Here is an 18805-nt window from a genome sequence, read left to right as displayed (position 1 = left end):
TAAGCCAGGTTCACCCCACTAACCTAGACCAAGCCCGCAGGAGGGGTAATTTGGAAGTTGCCGCGGCCCAAGACCCCGTTCCTTGTACCCCCACATTGAGCCCAATTGTTTGAACCAACTTCGAACGCCACAATGTACGGCTTGGATATTTGAACGTGCTTGCGCTCAGCCACAATTTCGACATCAACTTGGACAATACGGAATAGTGTCCATTCTATTGTCGCATTTGAACGTCCACGTCATTGTCAAGACCAATACAAAATTTCCTCGATCGTTTTTGCGTGCTGCTTCTGGCATCTTCGTTAAATACACTGCCATCAACACGAAACTTGCCCAGCCAAGTGCCTCGTCACCATCTCCTCGACACACATTTAGAGGCTACGCGATGTCCGAATTCTGGAAATCCACACCCAAATATTGGTGCAAACACTGCGGTGTCTACGTGCGCGACACCAAGCTCGAGCGCACCAACCATGAGGCAACCGGCAAGCACCAGAGCGCCCTCAAGCGCTTCCTGCGTGATCTGCATCGCGGCCACGAAAACGAAGAGCGCGACAAGGACCGGGCGAAGCGCGAGATCGAGCGGTTGAATGGCCTGGTCGGCTCGAGCAGCGGCGCCGCTGGGAGCGCAGGCAGCGTCAGTAGCAATGCACCAACAGCAGGAAGAATAGCACCGAAAGCTGCTTCAGGAGACGTCACTGCTCAGCGCCAGAAACAGTGGGCGCAATTGGCCCTGATGGGTGTTGACGTTCCGACGGAACTGCGCCCGGACATGGCCATGGCGGGCGAGTGGACAGTCACAAACACGAAGGTTATCGATACTACCCCGAAGACGGAAGCCGACGCCAAGCCGGAGGCAATAGCAATAGGCGTACGCAAACGCGTGAAACGCGAAGGCGAGGATGACGAGGACGACGCGATGCACGGTCTGTCCAAAAGACCAAAGTTGGGTGGATGGGGACTTGACACGAGGCGTGTGCCTGATGAGGAGGAAGACTTGGATTTGCTTCTTGGAAGTTTGGGGCCAGTCAAGAAGCAGGAGTCGGAGCCAGTCAAGAAGGAGAAAGCGGAACTTGCTACCAGTGCTGTCAGTGCTGCCATCAAGAAGGAGTCTTCAGAATCCGAGAACACTGGGGAAAAGGCAGTCAAATTAGAGCCCGGTCTCACAGATGCGGTCTTAGTCAAGGAGGAGGAGATCGCAACACCTGAGATCGAAGTACCGGCTGTCATATTCAAGAAGAGAAAACCGAAAAACATCAGGCAGAAATGAGCTGCCTGCCAGGGTAGGTGTAAGACTGGTTACTGGCCTAGATACCAGGTACGTCATGAATTAACGCCCTGCTGACATTTTATGAATGTGAAGGATGGAATCAAGAACACCTTGTATCCTGAAAATTTCAGCGATGAATATGATTCTCATCGTCGAATTTTCATGAAATTGTGTCTTTGCTGAGGCGTTCGTCCACAGATCCTGTTTCATTCATGCCAAGTGGGATGTAACTTGCAACAATGGGCGGACACGGCCTACTTTGACCGCAGCCGCATCACGCATGTTTTCGCATGGTGACTTGGGCGTTACATTCCCCAGTCCTGCACCTAAGGCCAAACAACACTCGAGTGAGACAAAAATATATGAAGTCAGAGCCGGTAATACATCCCTAAGTAGTTAAGAGTATGTATCAACTGTATGCGTCGAAATAATTATCATTATTATTATTATTAAATACGCCGTAGGCTCGAAGCCCCCGGTACCTCTACTAGTACTCCCGTATGTCAAACCGTGCCCTAATGGCTGGACTAAATACATACGCTGCGTCGTCGGTTCGCCCTATTGGCGACTGCGTTGCGTCCACTACCATACTACGTTGGTTCTCAACCTACCAACAAAGTCCCCCCTGAGAAGATCGATGCTATCTGGGCCTTGAAGCTGTCCGACCCGTCCCTAGCAGCCACCTTACAATAGTCCCACTAACTACTGGTTCTCCTGTTGCCGTTGCGAGGTCTCTGCGAGAGTATAGTGGCCGTGGTGCGATAGCGGCCCGTAATCGTTCTCTCGGTCCTTCCAACAGCCCTCAAAAGAGGATTACGTGCTCTGACGTCTCAGGGGCGTCGCCACAGCGGCATAGCGGCGAGTACACGCCAAAAGCCCCTGTCTTGAATAAGAAGGCTGCTAGTCCTATTTTTTCCGTCCTGATCTGGCACAGCGTAGACGCCTCCAGTCGGTTCAGGCCGAAATACTTGCCCCCTTTCGGTATCTGCATCGAAGGGCCCTCCGGTTCCTCAGCGATAGCGCGTTGCTGGCGATCGTGATGCTCTGCTCCGGTGAGCCATCTCTTCCTCCAGTGGCCAAGGAGGGCAGCCGGGACCTCCTTTTCCTCACTCATCCACTCGGAGCCCCGGGCCTCCTTCTCCATAGTGTACCCTGCCGGTCGGAGTAGCTGCGACGCCTGCTTCCTCTTCGCCGGTCTATCCTGCCGGAGTATATGTGACGGTTTAGCGCTCGCGCTGCGAAGCAGATTTCTCTTCCCGCTAAGCCGTAGCCGTTCTTCAAACTTAGCAGCCCGGGCACTAAGATAGAGGTCTAGTGGCGGGATTGCTGCTTCTGCTTCCAGGTGGCGAAGCGGCATCGCTTTGTGGGCGCCACAGACTACTCGGAGGCACTCGTTCTGTATCCCCATCAGGCTCTTAGCTGGCCCTGCCGGTTCCTCACTTATAGTATGCCACGCAGTCGCCCCGAAGGCGATCGCGCTACGGATAACCACCGTATATAACAGCCTCGCCCGTATAAGATCGCAGCCTCACGACATATTGACTAGCTTTGTCAGGGCTAGCTTTTGAGTTGCCATTTTTGTTTTAACACGCTCAACATGGGCGTGCCACGTCAGTTTGCGGTCGAACCAGACTCCTAGGAACCTCGCTGAGACTACCGGCGACACTGTGGCGTCCCCAAGGCGAATACTTTGCGGCAAGGGCTCTCGGCCCTAGTAAAGTGCATTAGCTCACTCTTGTCAGGAGCGAACTCCATCCCGTGCCTCACTGCCCACCGCTGACAGGTAGCCCATGCGCTCTCCAACCGGCGGCAGGTCGTGTCTGGATCGGTGCCGACGCTTAGCAGGTTCGTGTCGTCCGCGAACCCGACTACTAAAAGTAGTGGGTGCTGCTCCGCTAGCTCCTCTTACAGCGTTGAAATGTATAATATAAACAGTATCGGGGATAGCGGTGACCCCTGGGGGACGCCAGCTCGTAGGGGGATTGGCTCTGACTCCTTGCCATCGAACCGGAGGCGTACCGTCCTATCCTCCACGAAGCTGCGTACCCACTCCTGAACCCACTCCGGGTAGCCTTTCCGGGCTAATATGGAAATCAGCCGTCTGTAATTGACCGTATCGAATGCCCCCTTGATGTCTAGCTGTAGCAGCGAGGCGATGCCCCCGCGTCTCCACGCCGTATAGACCACGTCCTCAACTATACGTATTGCCAGTTCGGTGGACCTCCCAGCGCGGTTACCCATTTGGCCGTTTGGTAGTAGGCCGGCCGCCTCAGCTATTTTGGTGATACGCTGGCTCATCGCCGTCTCTATTACCTTCCCTACCGTGCTAAGCAGGGCAATGGGGCGCCAGCCACCAGGGATCTGCTTCTGAGCTGTCGTTTTATTAGGCTTAGGGATAACAACCACCCTCGCTGAGCGGAAGCGCTCCGGGTAGTACCCCAGCCTAAAGCTAGCTGTTGCCAGATCCGCTAGGATCTCCCATAGGGGTTCACCGCAGGCCTTTAGCAGGCCAGTGGGGATAAGGTCGTCGCCGGGAGCCTTCCAAGCAGCCGTTCCTTTGATGATAGACTCGATATTCATTGTGGTCACCTCCCTAGGGACGTTCAGCTCTGGTCTCGTCTGTAATAGGCCGCGATCGAGGTCCGATAGATCTATACACGGGTCTGGGAAGAACCTCTCAGCTAGTAATTTTGCCTTCTCATCATGTGTACGTGCCATAAGCGTGTCGCCGGCGTCCCTCCGGAGATCTGGCAACCCGTGGGCCTCAGGGGGGGCCCAGCTCCGTAGCCTAGCCCACCTCTGCAGTGCCCACAGGCTTTTGTGATCCTTCGCCGTCCCCTCGAGCTTCTCGTGCCAGCTACGCGTCTGCGCTTCGCTGATTTGGAGCCGTTGTTTTTGGCCGGCTCTTGTATATTCGTCCCAGTTGGTCTGCGACCTTGCCTGGAGGTAGTCCCGCCGTCGTCTCTTCGTCTCAGCGCAAGCCTTGCTAACCTGCGGGCACCACCACGGGACCCCAGCGCCTCGGCCAACGGTGCGTCTCGGGACCGCCATGTCGGCGATCTCTTGGAGGTTCCGGATAACCCAGTCAACAGCCTGGTCCAACTGCGTTATCGTCTCAACCGGCAAATAATTCATAAATCTCTGGCTTGATTTGGCTACGATGAGCCACTTATCCGCCATCGCCCAGTTTCACTCTTCGACACTGTGGCGGCCCTCCTTGACTGCTTCCCCGTTGGATATTACCCTAATCACTTGCGCTCTGTGGTCTGAGCCCTCTAGGCCCGGGTCCCCATCGTAATCAATCCTAGCCCCTTTCGTCACCCAGGCTAGGTCGATAGTTGAGTCTCGTTATTTGTGCCTATGCCGTGTGATTTCCCCGAACGGCGTAACGAGCTCTAATCGCCAGCGTCGCGCAAACTCCACTACGTTGTCGCTGCCCCGTGACGACCGTCCGTGGACGTCCCACAGCGGGTGATGTGTATTGAAGTCCCCTACGAGGACCTGTGTCCCCTCCGGCGCCCCATTAGGGAGGTCGAAATAATTAAATGGATTCAAACTCGACATTATTCTTTCTCGTCATAAATTTTAAGATTTAGGCAGTCATTGAGTAATGCATACAGAACCCTTAGCAGTAGATATCAGTACAGCCAGAACCGATATTGCTGTCCGCCTCACTTCGGTGCCGCGATCCCAGGATAGCACCCAACACCCAAAACATGTTCTCTCATCCAACAACCAATTACCGACAATGCAAACGAGTAATTAAGGCAGGCGGCTATTTTTGTCCGTGATTGTCCATTTTGTACACGAACCAATTGATCAACGTATACATGAATCTCCCCTCGTATTATCAAATTTCCCTTCATTTCCCGGCTGTGAGTTCCTGACGCTCTCGTTATTTTAAGATGTAGTCCCTGGAGAGGCCCGTTGATCCCTTGATCCCATCGGGAAAGGCATGATCAAAGAATGGATGTCAGGATATGCCCCAGATCAAACGACATTAGAAGTAGTTGTGAGACAGGTAAAAGCCGTGATATCTAAACTGAGGCAAATTCTTCTGACGTAAGTGAAGTAAGCTTCGATTGAGTTTTGGTTTCCTGTAATTACCATAACGGAGTCATAATAACGAAAGTTTCTGGGTACATGTGTTCTTTCCCTCCCCTTGAATACGGCCTAATTATTACTCGCTCTGGAGCTTATCCGCAGTCTGGTCGAGCTAGATAATCGAGACCACTATGAATGGAATAATAACGGCTGGCTTACTTAGTGTCTGCATACTTCATACTGTACGTTCCCTGATACCGTTCAAGCACTCTGGCTTTATGTGTGTATAGACTAGCCACACAGATGACCAGGACCAGGGAGCACCGATCTAACTCTGTGGTGATAAGTAAATTCAACGGAATTCAATTCTTGCGGCTTTTATAAGATGCCATAATCCTCAGCGACCTATACATTCGAAGCTTATTCAGGAAGTCTATGGAAGAAATATGTATGCCCGGGATCCAACAGGTGTATCTAGATCAGCTTGTTCAAGCGGCGGCCTATCGGCGAATCATGAATGAGTATATGAGATTGGCTAGGCTTCACTTTGGTATTGACGACCTGGAATCTTCACCTAGAAAGTTGGAGGCCCGATGGAATCACTGGAGGGATCGATTCACTTGCTTGGCTGATCACGAGAAGATTGGGGACGACCCGCAGGCGGCAGCGAGACACATTTGAGCAAATATTTGTAAAATGGAGTGGGTTTATGAGGGAGTGTTGCATTTGGTGGGTGATGCTGGAGAGAGAAAACGGGTGTTCTAGCATATAAATCAGATAAAAGGTAATTGAAGGAACAAGGGCTCAATAATACGACCTCTGTGAGCACCTACAAGTATGCCCAATCACCGATAAACAACTGTTCTTTCTACAATTAACTATTGTCAAAGAAGAAAGCTGCACTCAGTAATGGCTCAATTGATTGAAATCTGTGGACCACGAACCCCTTGACTTAGATCAGCTGCCCAAGTCCATAGTAAACGCCCATCTTCATCACAAGCGGCATCCAACCAGATAAACTTGTCAAGGACGAGCTTGGCGTCTTCCCAGCTTTCAACGTTCAAGGCATCTCGAAATTCACGAATCTTGTCGGTGAAATTTGCAACCATGCTTCCACTATGATCCCACGAGTCTGCCCCTATACCCCCAATCACGGCAGCCCATAAGAGGAACTCGGTCGCATGTACCCGTGTATACCGCACCCGCTTAAGTGCATACGAAAGCATCTCCGTGGCCTTGCGCAGGGGCCTGGGCTGGGGAAGAGGGTATGTAACCCCATACGTGAATACTAAAGCCGCCAGCCGACATATTTCTACGGCGTCGCGCTCATGCGGCAGGCTCAGCAGCCTGTGTTGTACAATGTCTCGGGAGTACAGCAGTAATCCAGTGGACTCCGGATGGTGAAGCCTTTGCTCAATGAGACGGCAACATAGTCGCAGGTCTAGCAGGATTTCCTTGAAGTCATCATCGACATTGAAGGCTGCGACTTCATTGGAATCGGGTCGCAGGGCGGGTAACTCTTGGTTGAGGACGTATTGGTACGAGTTGCAAAGGTCAAACTGCATTTAGTCAGTATTTCATGGCGACGTCGTGGTCACTTCAAGGCACATACCAATGGACGTTCCAGGTTCCAGCTCGCCTTGATCAACAGCATTCGCATCATGACCTCGCCAATACCAGGGGTATGCACCATCTTTATGCCCCCATGCCCCCTCAGAAGTCCCTCAAAAATGCTGTGGTGGCGATCCGCGAATTGAAAATGACCATTCACATCCAGGCCATTGAGTTTCTCGATACCAACACTTCTGAAAAGGCCCCTCCTCGTTGACAACTCGTGGGGAAGGTGATCCAGGGCCTTCAATGCTAGGTACTGGATTGACACGATCACGACATCGGACACCTGCCCAGCCGATAAAGCCTTCCGTACACTCCTTAGGACCCTGTTTTGCGCCGTGCACAATGCTTGCACGTCTCCCAGATCACATGTCGACCGCAGACGGTACGTGGCCATGGCGGACACGGCCGTGTCGAGGTACAACGGGTCAGCAATCTGGGCATGGAACACGGCGCAACTGAGGGAATCTTGGGTTGGAAAGGTCCTGTTAGGGTAAGTCGGCCAGAGAACCGTGTATACTACCAGTAATGGTGTCAGGTCTTCCTTATCAAGTGAATCCACGAGCATAACTTACACAAGTGAAATAACCTGCGGACATGGTAGTCCTCCAAGGATGGGGACAGTCCTCGGAGATAATTGATTGGCCGGGATGGTTGGAAAACAACAGCGACTTTATCATATGTTTTAGTTACAATTCTTTCTTTCTCTTCTCCGCTGCTGTCTACTTCGCGGCTTTTTTCTTCTGAATGACGTTCATGGCATCGTTGCGGCTCCTGCGGGCAATAGGCCATGGCGATAGCTGCGTTTTGCTGTTCCCGTTTGCGCTGTCCTGGTCTCTGTCAGCCATGAGCTGAGTGACTGGGAACTAATCAGTGGGACATAGTACTTGACGCTCGCTTGTTCAGTCTGTTCTGTACTATTCGCCGCTGTCTTGCATCAGCCCAGCCAGACCAGTTCTCGTCTTCGGCTTCCATCAACGCGAGACTGGTGGCCGATCTTCGCACACATTGGGGTTCGAAGGTCATGGCTGCGAGACAATGATTGGTCTTCAAACGGATGGAATCTTCATAGCTTAAGTTGTTCTAGGAATACCATGATACGTTCTTCCTTGGTATTTTAGTCACGTATGGGATTGCGTATCCTTCGAACCCGTTGAATCCAGCCATTAATAAATCTTATGTCACGCGACCTATTGTGCCCTAGGCTTTGGTAATGCCGATCCCCGAAGACTAGCTTCTAGGCGTGTTCTTTGTACCAATGTGACTTAGCGTGGGCAACTCCCCGCTTGACCAGTACCTATTCTGACAATAGAAGATGTGAATTGTTCATAGAAGGTTTCAGTATTTACAAACATTCAAGTAAATTAGTCAAGTAAGCTGAAGTATATAGAATTTGTGGTCGCATGCTGAATTTGTCTCCAGAATGGAAACTGAATTACACGATTACTGCTATTCGTATCTTAACCTAGGGAAGCTCGCCATACACGATAAATGAGACCAGTCAATTTCACGATGGTACGATGATACAATGATAAAATAACACATAGTTCTCTACAAGAGAGGTGTCACAGACCCTCATAGTAATAAACTTGCTAGTAGTACTTGATCAAACCAAAATACTAGAACAGCGCACTTAAATCATTCTCTATAACTAGAACTATATTAGGCTCGTAGAAAGTTACGCACTTATTTAGTGGTACGTATCCTAATCCATTCAAAGCTTCAGAATTTCTTCACTGACCTTCTCCGCAGCGACAACAATGGCAGCCTGCGGATTGCTAGTTACGATTCCGTTGATGATGCCTGCATCGATTACATGCAGATTGGAAGTCCCGTAGACTTGGGCATTGAGGTCCACCACAGATTTACCTCCGTCCAGCGCCGAGTCTACCCCGAGATGTGTGGTGCCCACCCAGTGGTTTGCGGTACGGTCAAGATTCACGGGGATCTAGGTAGAGGGGCCGAATTAGACATGCCTCGTTCATTGCAGGACACAAGTTTCTCACTACTCACGCTTGAAATATACTCGCGCACATCTTGGCCCGGTGCTGGGTTAATGAGTGTCGCGTTCGGGATGGAGCTGACCGCGTCAACGACGGTTGTCACTGTTGAAACGACGGCCTCGAAGTCAAAGTTTTCCGGGTCTCTGAAGTATGGCAGAGTGCTTACGTCCATAACCAGTGACGAGTTGATGGTGACGCGTCCACGCGAAAGCTTACCGAGGCCTAAGGCTGCGGCGATGCCCGTGGTATCTACGTGTATGAGTGCTTGAGTTGAATGGTGCGTTTATAGACTTGGAACAGAACATACTGTACTCTGATCCTCCCTGCGGTCCCCCGATGTATGCTGTCCATTGGAAATACCTAGTAATACCATCTTGCGCTTTGACGCCTTCCCAGAAGATGGGGTTGATGTTTGGTGCGGCCTGGGTCAGAATGTCAGATCGGTTTGCTGTTTCCTGTCAGTCATGGGTGATCGTTAGGGGGTCAATTCACAGACCAAGATACTTCTCCGCATCCTCTGGGACGGGTTTGTCATATGCAGCATTGAAGTCATAGTTTACAATGTCGGGATGTTCAAACAAGATGTTTGTCTGACAACAATCAGCCAGGTTTCAACGCAGGGGTTTTGTTACCCACGTTCAGATGGTCGTCCAGATCGTATCCAACGGGAAGATTGATCCACTGAGATGCATCGATCAAGTTATCTCCATCGGCTTCTCTAACAATATCAAGCTGATCGGTTGGGCCAATGCCACCTATACTCGATTAGTTGTGCTCTCATCAAAAGAAATTATGTCTCACTTCTGAACAAGATCTTAGCCGTGCCAAAAACACCTGCAGACAGAATGACGCGACCGCCCGCGGCTAGACTGGCGGTCCCATTGTGCCCCCATCTCCGTAGGGTTCGACTTGAATTCCCGTCACGACACCGCCATCTCGTTCCAGGCGTTTAACGGAAGTCTTTGTCCAGAGTTCGAAGTTATTCCTTGAGGCGGCAGAAACTAGATATGTTTCCATGGGCCCACCTCGTTCCCCATGAAGAAAAAAGTACTCTGAGAAGGAGAAAGTTCGGTTCTTCGCATCGGGCTTATTGTTGGCGGTTACGTTCTCCCATCCGTTGTCCTCCAGTGCCCCCGCTATCAGCTCGTATCCCTCCGAATTATATAGAATGCCATCGGAAGACGGATGATCGGTCCAAGGGAGGCGACTGAAGGCTCTCTTCGTGGCAGCTTCCATATCCTGTGCCTTCCACCCAACAGGGTAGTGCAGGTCCCAATCAAGGCTTTGCGGCTACAGCAACTTTTAGTAATCTATTCTCTCAGCTGCGACTTGGGGAAATTTTACCTTCCACCACAGGCCAGCATTGATGGCTGTACCGCCACCAAGAATGCAACCAGCCATGGGAACAACATTGGGACATTTAATCCCTGTGCTGTCCTCCCATATGAGGTTATACAGCCCCGGGACATCACAACGTGTCAGATTCTTGTTTTCTAGCCAAGCGCCCCTGCGTCCTGGCTACAAATCAGCACTTCTCATGGTTCACCCGCAGGCACTGGCACCATGTTGTGATTACTCACTTCCACCCCATCTATACGATGATGGGAAGCCCCTCTCGACGAGAAGAACTCTCTTGCCACTAACAGAAAGCTTGTCCACCGTTACAATCCCTCCTGCTCCAGCACCGACTACGATGTAGTCGTAGGAATCAGCAGCGACAACGAAAACCGTGGCCGACACTGGTGGACCTATCAGCAAGGTTTAACAAAGTCAAGTGCGGACATCCTTACAATACGAGACAATAAGGGCTACAAGGCCTTGAACGCCGTGAAGTCTCATCTTGGAAGTATCTTGCTAACTACTCTAGCAACTATAATGAGTATCTTCCGTAAATAATATGGATGCTGCGGTGGGCCTTATATGCAAGGGGCACCAGGTAAAATAAAGGTTTAGGACAGTCATAGAAGGGTACAATCGTGATTATGTATCACGGGAGATATTTGAAGTCATGTTACGTAAGAAAGAAAAGACACCATCGAAATGGTCGCGTCTGGATAGGCCTCACAAAAGGGTGCCGACATGAGGGGAGGGAATATTACCTTCTTGAGCCAGTCGTAATATATTAACACATTCTGATAGAGTTCAGATGGCAATCACAATGCAAAATTCGTATAGTTCATTACATAACGTTATGGTTCCATTGCTTGGAAGGATTAAAGGATTCGGCTTGGCAGTGACTACCTGCCGGACTCGTAAAGCTTGACCAACGAATGGTCGGCTTTGATCTCCAGCTGATGACGCAATTTTCTCAGCGCCAGAGGTTTATAGCCACCATAATGGGGATTTATGCTTAATATGGTGAAGGTGCCGCGATGTTACTTCCTTCGTAGAGTGCCAAAACACCACCAACCGCAGTCCCAGTTAGGGGAGACCAGCACTAATCAGGGAGAAAACGTTTTGTAGAAGGTGTTAGAGGCTTGCAGAAGACGCCCAGGACCCAGAGAGACTGACGCGAATTTCAAAATCAATCCTGGTAATGAGTGGCAAATAACTCATGAAGGTGGAGCAGAACCAGCTCGCCATACACCAAAGTTTTCTTTTAGACAACTAACCGATGTGAAATATTTATTAGTACTGGTTTTCAATACTGCAGCCACTTGATTGACATTTTGTACACATCCGACACCCTATATCGCACCACAAACCCCGCCCAGGTCCATAGGAGAAGGCATAGTACTGGGATTAAGTCATAGATTCGCCCAAATGATGTGTCTTATTAAGGAGGTGGACGTCAGGCGTACTGGCTTACCCACAGAATGGACCGGTTGCCAGTACTCATCAAGGAGCAACTTGTCTGTACACCATTATCCACATGATCACAGGGGCACATTTACACTTACCGTTCAAGGCACAGGCGTGCTCAGCATCGCGCTTTGTCTGGTAGAAGCATGCCTTGCCGTGGTGGTATTCCTTGTCGAGTTCTTCAGAGGGCGTATTTTCAGAGGTCCTAGTGATCCCTGCAGAAATGCTCATTGTGTCCTGTCGGTTTGTAATCGATCGAGAAAACGGGCTAGTAGCAGGATTGATGGTACTGGTGGTTACCGATCTTGACATTTGGATCGATGGAGCAGAACTTGTAGAGTCCGTCGTGATTTGTGCCGTCGAATGTTGCTTTGCTGTGATCAGTTCAGTGGTTGTAGGGCTCAGAGATGGTGATGACTGCGTCAATGAAGCAGAACTTGTAGAAGCCGTTGTGGTTTGTGTTTTCCCTTGTTGCGATGTCACAATAACGTGGTTTAACACCGAGTCGCGCATATCACCGAGTCGCGCACTTTTTACCACACTATAATTTCAAGTTCAATTAAAAAGCCACAACAGACTAAAGTTTATTGAAATTTATTCAGAGCTATATGCATCTGACAATTATAGTTCGACCTGACAAGTCTTTACATTATGTCCGGTCTTCTTACACTTACTACATCGTCGTACAGTCGACGGACCAGCCTTTTCTTTACCCCCCCTAGAGCGCTTGTCCTCCTTTACCTGGGCCTCCGCGTCCTTCCAGGCCAAAATGTCCAGGGCATCCTCGACAGTAAGTGCACCTCCTTGCCGGACACGCGATCTTTTTGCCCTCCGACGCTTGCTTAGTGCCTCATTTGCCTTGCGAAGGGTGGAGCACTCAGCCTTCAAGAGGGTATTCTCATGGGCTAATCGAGTTATACCCTTCGCAAGGTGGCCAACAGCATCAAAAATTGGGGTAGGAGAGCTTCCCTGATGTCTGGCGATTCGGCGATTGACAAAATCGGACTGCGAGAGAGCCTATGTCGGGTTATTTGGCGTTTGCGAAACCCAAGGGTCAGCATCTGGAAGAGAGGGGCTAACGGGTGTAGGCGACCGAATCCTAACATCCAGCTTCGAGATAATGGCTTCAGGGTCGTGGGGACTAGGCCGGCCCCTCGAAACCCTGCCTTGATGTTTTTGTCGGTTATTGTCTTTAAATAAGCCTCCTTAAAGGCGATAAAGAACTCGACCTTAGTAATGTGGTTAATATGGGACTTGATAAATATATCAATCTCTCGACCGTATATACGTTTCAAGACCCCAAAGCACCCGACATCAAGTGGCTGGGTTAGATGAGACGAGTGCGGGGGCAGACTGATAGTAATAATGCCGTTAGACTTGCAATAAGACTCGAAACCGGCCGATGTATGACTCTCATGCCCGTCCAATACTAACAGCCGATACACGCCTCTTTTGGTCGAGATAGTGTGCTTGTTGAAATGTTTGATCCAGTCTAGACCAGTCTCGTTGTTCGTCCACCCGTTTTCGGTCGGTTTGACTACCCAATCAGCTGGTAGGTCCCCCTCAGTATACCAATTAGCAAGGTGATAGTTCCCTTGAATTACCAGAAATGGCGGGATGTCGCGACCCTCCGAATTGACACAGGTAATCGCCGTGGCCCATTCCGTTCAGACGAGGTAACGACCATCGAGCGTTGAATAACGCCCATCATAAAGCCCGTCTCGTCGAAGTTCCACATATCGCAGTCCTGGATCCCGTATTTGGCCCTCATATTCGATACAAGCCGGAACCAGTCCTCAATAATCTTTGGATCCTCGCAGAGGGCCCTCTGGAAGTCATACGAGCGAGAAAAACGCGTCTGTAACTCTGGGGTTCGCTTTACAAAGCGATGCGCCCAGAGCTTGCCGACGCGTCGGGTACCCCGCGTCGCAAGAATGGAATTGGCCATATCTTCCACACCCTTTAGCCGGGGAGGAAACCCTCTCAAATCTAGGTCAAGTACATGCTGAACAATAGCTCTTTCCTCTATCTTGGCGAGTAGTGCGCTATTCGGCCAGATTTCGGTACGTGGGGTGCGACCGTGGATTCTGTCACGGAGTGAGGACTCGGGTACACCGTATAGCTTTTCTGCTCGACGTTGGCTCATATTTTTGGTCGATCGGATAGCTTCGATGGCAAGGTTGATTTTGGCTTCTTGGGTTTGAACTGACATGGTGTTGTTGTTGAGGAAATAAGTGTTGAAGTCAAAAGGTTGGAAAAGTTGAAAAAGTGCGCGACTCGGTGATATGCGCGACTCGGTGTTAAACCACGTTAACTCTAGTAATGATTGGATGGATCAGAGAGCTTGTTCAGCTGGTTCGAGATGAAGTACTGGGTGGAAGTTGTTCCGTTGTGTTGACTGGTGAACGTGTGGGACAAATGGCTAGTGGCAGTATCTATAGTAATGGCGGGAAGTGGGTCAATGACTGCGTCGATGATACATGCCTACGCTTTTTTTTATCTTACTTTTTCCCTGCGATAGCATGACGAGGCAACTTGTCCTTGCTGCTTGGAGTTTCTTAACCACCAGTTTGGAAATAACGGTCGCGAATATTATTACCGGAACCACCATCACTATGATAAAATGCCCATATGATCCTACAGCAGGTGAAACATAGTCTGCGAAGTTGCCATGTTTTTGACGACATTTACTACGAAATCTGTTGCGTGCCTCAGGCACACCAAATGTGTGCTGGATGCAGCACTCAAGCCAGCTGCCTATAGATAGTTCTTCCGTAGCTGCAGACTCGTGGGACTTAGTCCAACTATCATCATCACCAATACAAGTCTCTTGCCTATATTGCCCACAGAATGGCGTTTAGTCTGGGCATGACTGCTCTATCTTCCCCAAATCATTTCCCGGTGGAAAGTCTCCTACCCCTAGAGGCCCGGCCAGGTCGATCCTTATTGAATTTCATGCGGTGTTCTGACAGAGTCAAGTTCATTGCGAGTTGCGTGGATGATATCTTCCCTATATGTGTCCGATGGTGGCGAGACAGGTCGCATTAATCCGAAGTGGCAAGTCCCCAGAGTGGTGATGGCTTGTGAGCCGTTAGTGGACGAGTGTAGTGAGAAGAAAACGCAGCACTCTACGCGGTTAGAGGATTTTTGATTACTGCGGCTACTTTAGTTAACCTGCTTGTGACTTGGAGAGATAATTTCCATGAGGATGCAGAGGTGTAAGACTGTTTGTACCCGTATGACCAAGAGAGGTCGGCAAAATCGATCCCGTGGCACTCATCTAAGTATACTGGAGTGCACAGAAATGTAGCAATGTGCGTTTATTTCTAAATATAGAGATATATAACTAGTCAGAGAGTTGGAAATTTTGGCTTCATACCGTATTCGCCTCCTGATGCGGAGTCTACTTTGCTACCCACGGCCTCAGTGGCGAGATTTTACAGGTAGCCAACAGGCCGACATTATGTTTGCTCTACCTGCATTGGTGATATTAGCGATGTTTGCCAACTCATCTGGTTGGTGATATAAGAAGATGTGTCCTAAGATCGCCAGGTACTTCGTAGCGAGGTGAATGCTCGACATGGCGCCCTCTTTGCAAAGCCTCTGCTACAATGACTTGGATGTACGTTGCCGTGGCAGTGTACTTCGGAAGTGCTGGAGAATCTTTCCGAGATTACATGCAAGTAACAACAACTGTGCCTCTTCCTATCTCACCTTTGTTAGGAACATGACGCAGCTTGGCAACTTGCTACCACATGCACATGGTTGCAAAGTTATGAAGTATTCAGTTGATTGATCTTCATTTCTACATTCAAGTAGACACACCTGAATGAACCAAGCTTATTTGCATGACGATGCTGTTATGACATGTGGCGCCTTTCGAGCCCTGCGTTTGCAGCAACATGGCCGAGGACTCTGCACAGTAAGCGACCACTTCCACTTCCACTTCCGGAATAACGGTTCTGCCTGCTCAAATCCCGACCCCTTGTCAGCGATTAGGTACCTGTAAATAAACGACGCGCTGCGACGAAAGGCATCATACCCTCGAAAGACTCGACCGAGGATGCAGATGTCCTCGTCAATCTTCAGGGGCCGCTCGTGGTGTAAGCGGTCCTCCTAGTACAATCTTTTGGCAAATGACGCATGGTGCGCCTGAAGGCAAGCACACCACCAGCACGAAAAGCCTCAGCGGTATGTCTTCCGAAATTGTTTCGCGACAGGCCTGCTTGAAGAGCAAAACTCATGTGCCGTCTATCATGTTGGACCTTCAAGGCTACTCCATCAAGACTGTCAAGTCAAGGAGAAAAGTAAAGCCGCAAACCATACGAAGTATGAGTCAATATGACCTCTACCCATTGAACCACACAAGTCCTGGCTGTGGGGCAGGCATCAGTCATTTCTGTCTATATAAGGCCCCTATGGCCGCCATTCACTTCTCTCAGGACTCTCCAGAGATCATGAAACTTTCAATACAAGACCATTTGCCCACAATCCAATATATCACTCCAAGTGCATTCCTCTACCCGATGAGTTCGCAGAAGTTGCAGGCTCAGCGACGTGGTGTGCCGTCGCTCAATTTGAGGCTTCAACCGGGGGCTATGCAGAAATCAAAAGACGTAGTGAACATAAAAGACACGCGACATAACATCAAATCGAACCCTCTGAGGGCGCGGCAGCTTAGCAATGATGAAGTACGACCTCACTCTCCGTGGGGAACCGAGGTGATCGAACAGGAGGAGACTTTAGACCATATCACCACCACTAATAACAGATCCATGTAGGGGCATCATCCCACTGTCCGCCTTCTCCAGAAGAAGAAGGCGGCTGAAAGGAAAGGTCTGGGTCTCAACATGGACAAGAGCTCCGAGCTCGCGGGCAACTTGCCTAATCCCACCAAGTCCCCACGTTCTTTCAGATTAGGTTTTCTTCTTCCGACAAACATCTACCAAGGCGGGAATGGATCCAAACGCAGCATACCTGGCGGCGAGAAACTTGAGTCGGTTGCTTTGTCGCCCCAGCTTACCCCCACAACCAATGCCGCCTGCCCAGCAACGTTTTGGCACCAATTCCAAGTACCTCCACGGAAACACGGTATTTTTCCTAGGTAGAAGGTTACAGACCACAAGAGACCATCCCATGAGCATCGCAACAGGCTTCTCTATTGTACTCCCCGCCGTGCTATTTTTCATATTCTCGGCACCTTGGCTCTGGCACAACATCTCCCCTTTTGTTCCACTGATTTTAGCCTACATCTTTTATATTTGCATCTCGTCATTCCTACACACTTCTGCATCTGATCTTGGGGTAATTGCATCCGACCGCCTTTTGGAAAAGAGTTGTACCAAAAATTTCCCCAGATTCTACCCCGAAATATCCACAACCCTTTTGCTCCTGAAAATCAAGGTCACCTGGTATTAACGACACCCAGTACCGACTGGACCCTGATTAAGTCGGCAGAATCTTCGACGGGCTTCATGGAAATTTCGACCAAATACTGCAAGACGTGTCATATCTGGCGGCCTCCACGTGCCCATCATTCTCGCCTCTGTGATAATTGTTTCCAGATAACCGACCACCATTGCGTTTGGATTAACAACTGGCCGCCGAAACTACCGCTGATTCTTTGCATTTCTTTCGTCGGGCGAAAATCAGTGCCGTTTACCTCACCGGAGCATCTCTGATACATATACTAGTCTATATGAATAAGGAGAACATCTCATTCGGCCATGCTATCGATAAATTTCGTGTCCCCTTTACTCGTCGGGCTCATGTACACGGCGGCTCTTACAGCGTACCACGTTTTCCTGATGGCGTGTGGCGAGACTACACGAGAGTTTCTGAACTCTCACAATATCCCCCGGAATGAGCGATAAAGGGCCGTTACCCAAGGTAACTGGATGAAAGACTCCAAAATGATCCCTGAATATTACCCCTCATCTATCTAGCACGAAATATTGCCAGGCGCTTACGAAGTAAATGCCTCAAACAGCTCTAGGATTCGTAACCTTGCAATATCGGCCCCGACTTCCTTCCCAAAAGAAAACAACCAAAAAGAACCCCCAATCTCTCCAATAAGCTTGCGTACAGTGCTGCTCTGTCGCACCCCGTCAACGGACTGGGTCGTCTTCCGTAGTGTGCTTGCGAGGGAGAGCAATAGGATCAAGACGACAAACCCATTAACTGTTTGCTAATTTCGTGCTGTGGCATGAACAGCAGCGAGTTGCTACCGTATAGACAAAAGTCAAAGGAAGAGGCGATGGTGCGCGTCGTCTGACATTCGGGAGGAATGCGTGTCCACAATAGTCGCATATTCCCATTAGTTGGAGCCATTGTGATATCATCAATATCATCATCGTTCTTATATTATTTGACAGTCTTTTATTGTTGCATTGACAGGGGAAGAAGAGCAGTGGTGATTGTGGCTACCCCTCGGTCCCGGATCATCTTGTACTTACTATACTAATAGATTTGTTGTTGGCGCTGGATCAAAACCAAAACACTGGAATGAAGGAACTGTAATATTCGTTGAGGCCGGGAGTGATTATCCTCTTTTAGTCAGCCACACGTGGGTTAGTGCGAGGAACCTGTCGAGAAGGCGCAGCTACTCGTCAAACAGGCTATAAAAGGCTTCGTGCGGAGTGTAAGGCGGCCTGCAGCGCATATCAAGGTGTAATTGGAATTGCTTGCACTGAGACACTGGTATGTCTCTTTGATGATCGTGGCCTGCGCTGACTGGCATTCGCGTTGTTGGTGATCAGTCTCCTGAGCCCTAGTTTTGACGGTTGAATGCTCACGCACGCAGGTGAAGCCGTGCAGCAAGGGAAGAGTCCTGGGGAAATAGGAGGTTCACTTGGCTGCCCGAAGGAGAGGTGCTTCTCAAGTTTACCCAATTTCTCCTAGTGCTGCCACCGCGATGGATGTTCGACAAATGAATTTTACCGCAAACAATCCGAGCAAGTTTAATGCTCAGTTTTGATGCTAATATATGTGTACTCGGTCAACCAGATTTGTCCTTCCTCCACCGAAGGCCGACAAGTTAATATGCGAGGTCGTGCCCTTGGTACTTAAGCGT

At 49.9% G+C, this 18805-nt stretch overlaps 5 protein-coding genes across 5 annotated transcripts; 2 read left to right on the top strand and 3 right to left on the bottom strand.

The window, feature by feature from the left end:
* Positions 1 to 107: 107 nt before the first annotated feature.
* BCR38DRAFT_441149 (uncharacterized protein) lies at positions 108 to 1699 on the top strand. Its single transcript, XM_040860756.1, has one exon. The coding sequence runs from the start codon at positions 386 to 388 to the stop codon at positions 1268 to 1270; it is 885 nt and encodes a 294-aa protein (XP_040713870.1). The 5' UTR covers positions 108 to 385; the 3' UTR covers positions 1271 to 1699.
* A 4322-nt stretch (positions 1700 to 6021) lies between these two features.
* BCR38DRAFT_441142 (uncharacterized protein) lies at positions 6022 to 8084 on the bottom strand. Its single transcript, XM_040860755.1, has 4 exons — positions 7504 to 8084; positions 6927 to 7447; positions 6148 to 6873; positions 6022 to 6075 (listed from the first exon to the last, which is right to left on the bottom strand). Exons 1-3 carry the CDS (start codon positions 7718 to 7720, stop codon positions 6229 to 6231), a joined length of 1383 nt encoding a protein of 460 aa, XP_040713869.1. The 5' UTR covers positions 7721 to 8084; the 3' UTR covers positions 6022 to 6075; positions 6148 to 6228.
* A 558-nt stretch (positions 8085 to 8642) lies between these two features.
* Positions 8643 to 10770, bottom strand: BCR38DRAFT_459558 (uncharacterized protein; the record flags this gene model as incomplete). Its single annotated transcript, XM_040862305.1, has 10 exons — positions 8643 to 8876; positions 8942 to 9180; positions 9239 to 9379; positions 9428 to 9521; positions 9568 to 9686; positions 9733 to 9795; positions 9861 to 10221; positions 10276 to 10445; positions 10512 to 10670; positions 10722 to 10770. 10 exons carry the CDS (start codon positions 10768 to 10770, stop codon positions 8643 to 8645), a joined length of 1629 nt encoding a protein of 542 aa, XP_040713868.1.
* An 802-nt stretch (positions 10771 to 11572) lies between these two features.
* BCR38DRAFT_411632 (uncharacterized protein) lies at positions 11573 to 12045 on the bottom strand (the record flags this gene model as incomplete). The annotated part of the gene is made up of 3 exons (XM_040858592.1): positions 11573 to 11667; positions 11741 to 11785; positions 11832 to 12045. 3 exons carry the CDS (start codon positions 12043 to 12045, stop codon positions 11573 to 11575), a joined length of 354 nt encoding a protein of 117 aa, XP_040713867.1.
* Positions 12046 to 16190: 4145 nt separating this feature from the next.
* Positions 16191 to 17606, top strand: BCR38DRAFT_459566 (uncharacterized protein; the record flags this gene model as incomplete). Its single annotated transcript, XM_040862306.1, has 5 exons — positions 16191 to 16454; positions 16515 to 16733; positions 16783 to 17037; positions 17091 to 17389; positions 17444 to 17606. 5 exons carry the CDS (start codon positions 16191 to 16193, stop codon positions 17604 to 17606), a joined length of 1200 nt encoding a protein of 399 aa, XP_040713866.1.
* Positions 17607 to 18805: the final 1199 nt, after the last annotated feature.

This window comes from Pseudomassariella vexata (assembly GCF_002105095.1).
Source record: "Pseudomassariella vexata strain CBS 129021 chromosome Unknown BCR38scaffold_10, whole genome shotgun sequence".
NCBI lineage: Eukaryota > Fungi > Ascomycota > Sordariomycetes > Amphisphaeriales > Pseudomassariaceae > Pseudomassariella > Pseudomassariella vexata.
The sequence above is the reverse complement of the archived record's forward strand: the minus strand, read 5'-3'. Positions and strand labels throughout refer to the sequence as shown.

Bases quoted from the DNA above. Each gene is read 5' to 3' on its own strand.
- BCR38DRAFT_441149 (XM_040860756.1), top strand. From the start codon at position 386: ATGTCCGAATTCTGGAAATCCACACCCAAATATTGGTGCAAACACTGC.
- BCR38DRAFT_441142 (XM_040860755.1), bottom strand. From the start codon at position 7,720: ATGGCCTATTGCCCGCAGGAGCCGCAACGATGCCATGAACGTCATTCA. The intron at 7,448-7,503 runs GTAAGTTATGCT...CATTACTGGTAG, and splicing joins CCGCAGGTTATTTCACTTGT to TATACACGGTTCTCTGGCCG. The intron at 6,874-6,926 runs GTATGTGCCTTG...GACTAAATGCAG, and splicing joins GGAACCTGGAACGTCCATTG to TTTGACCTTTGCAACTCGTA.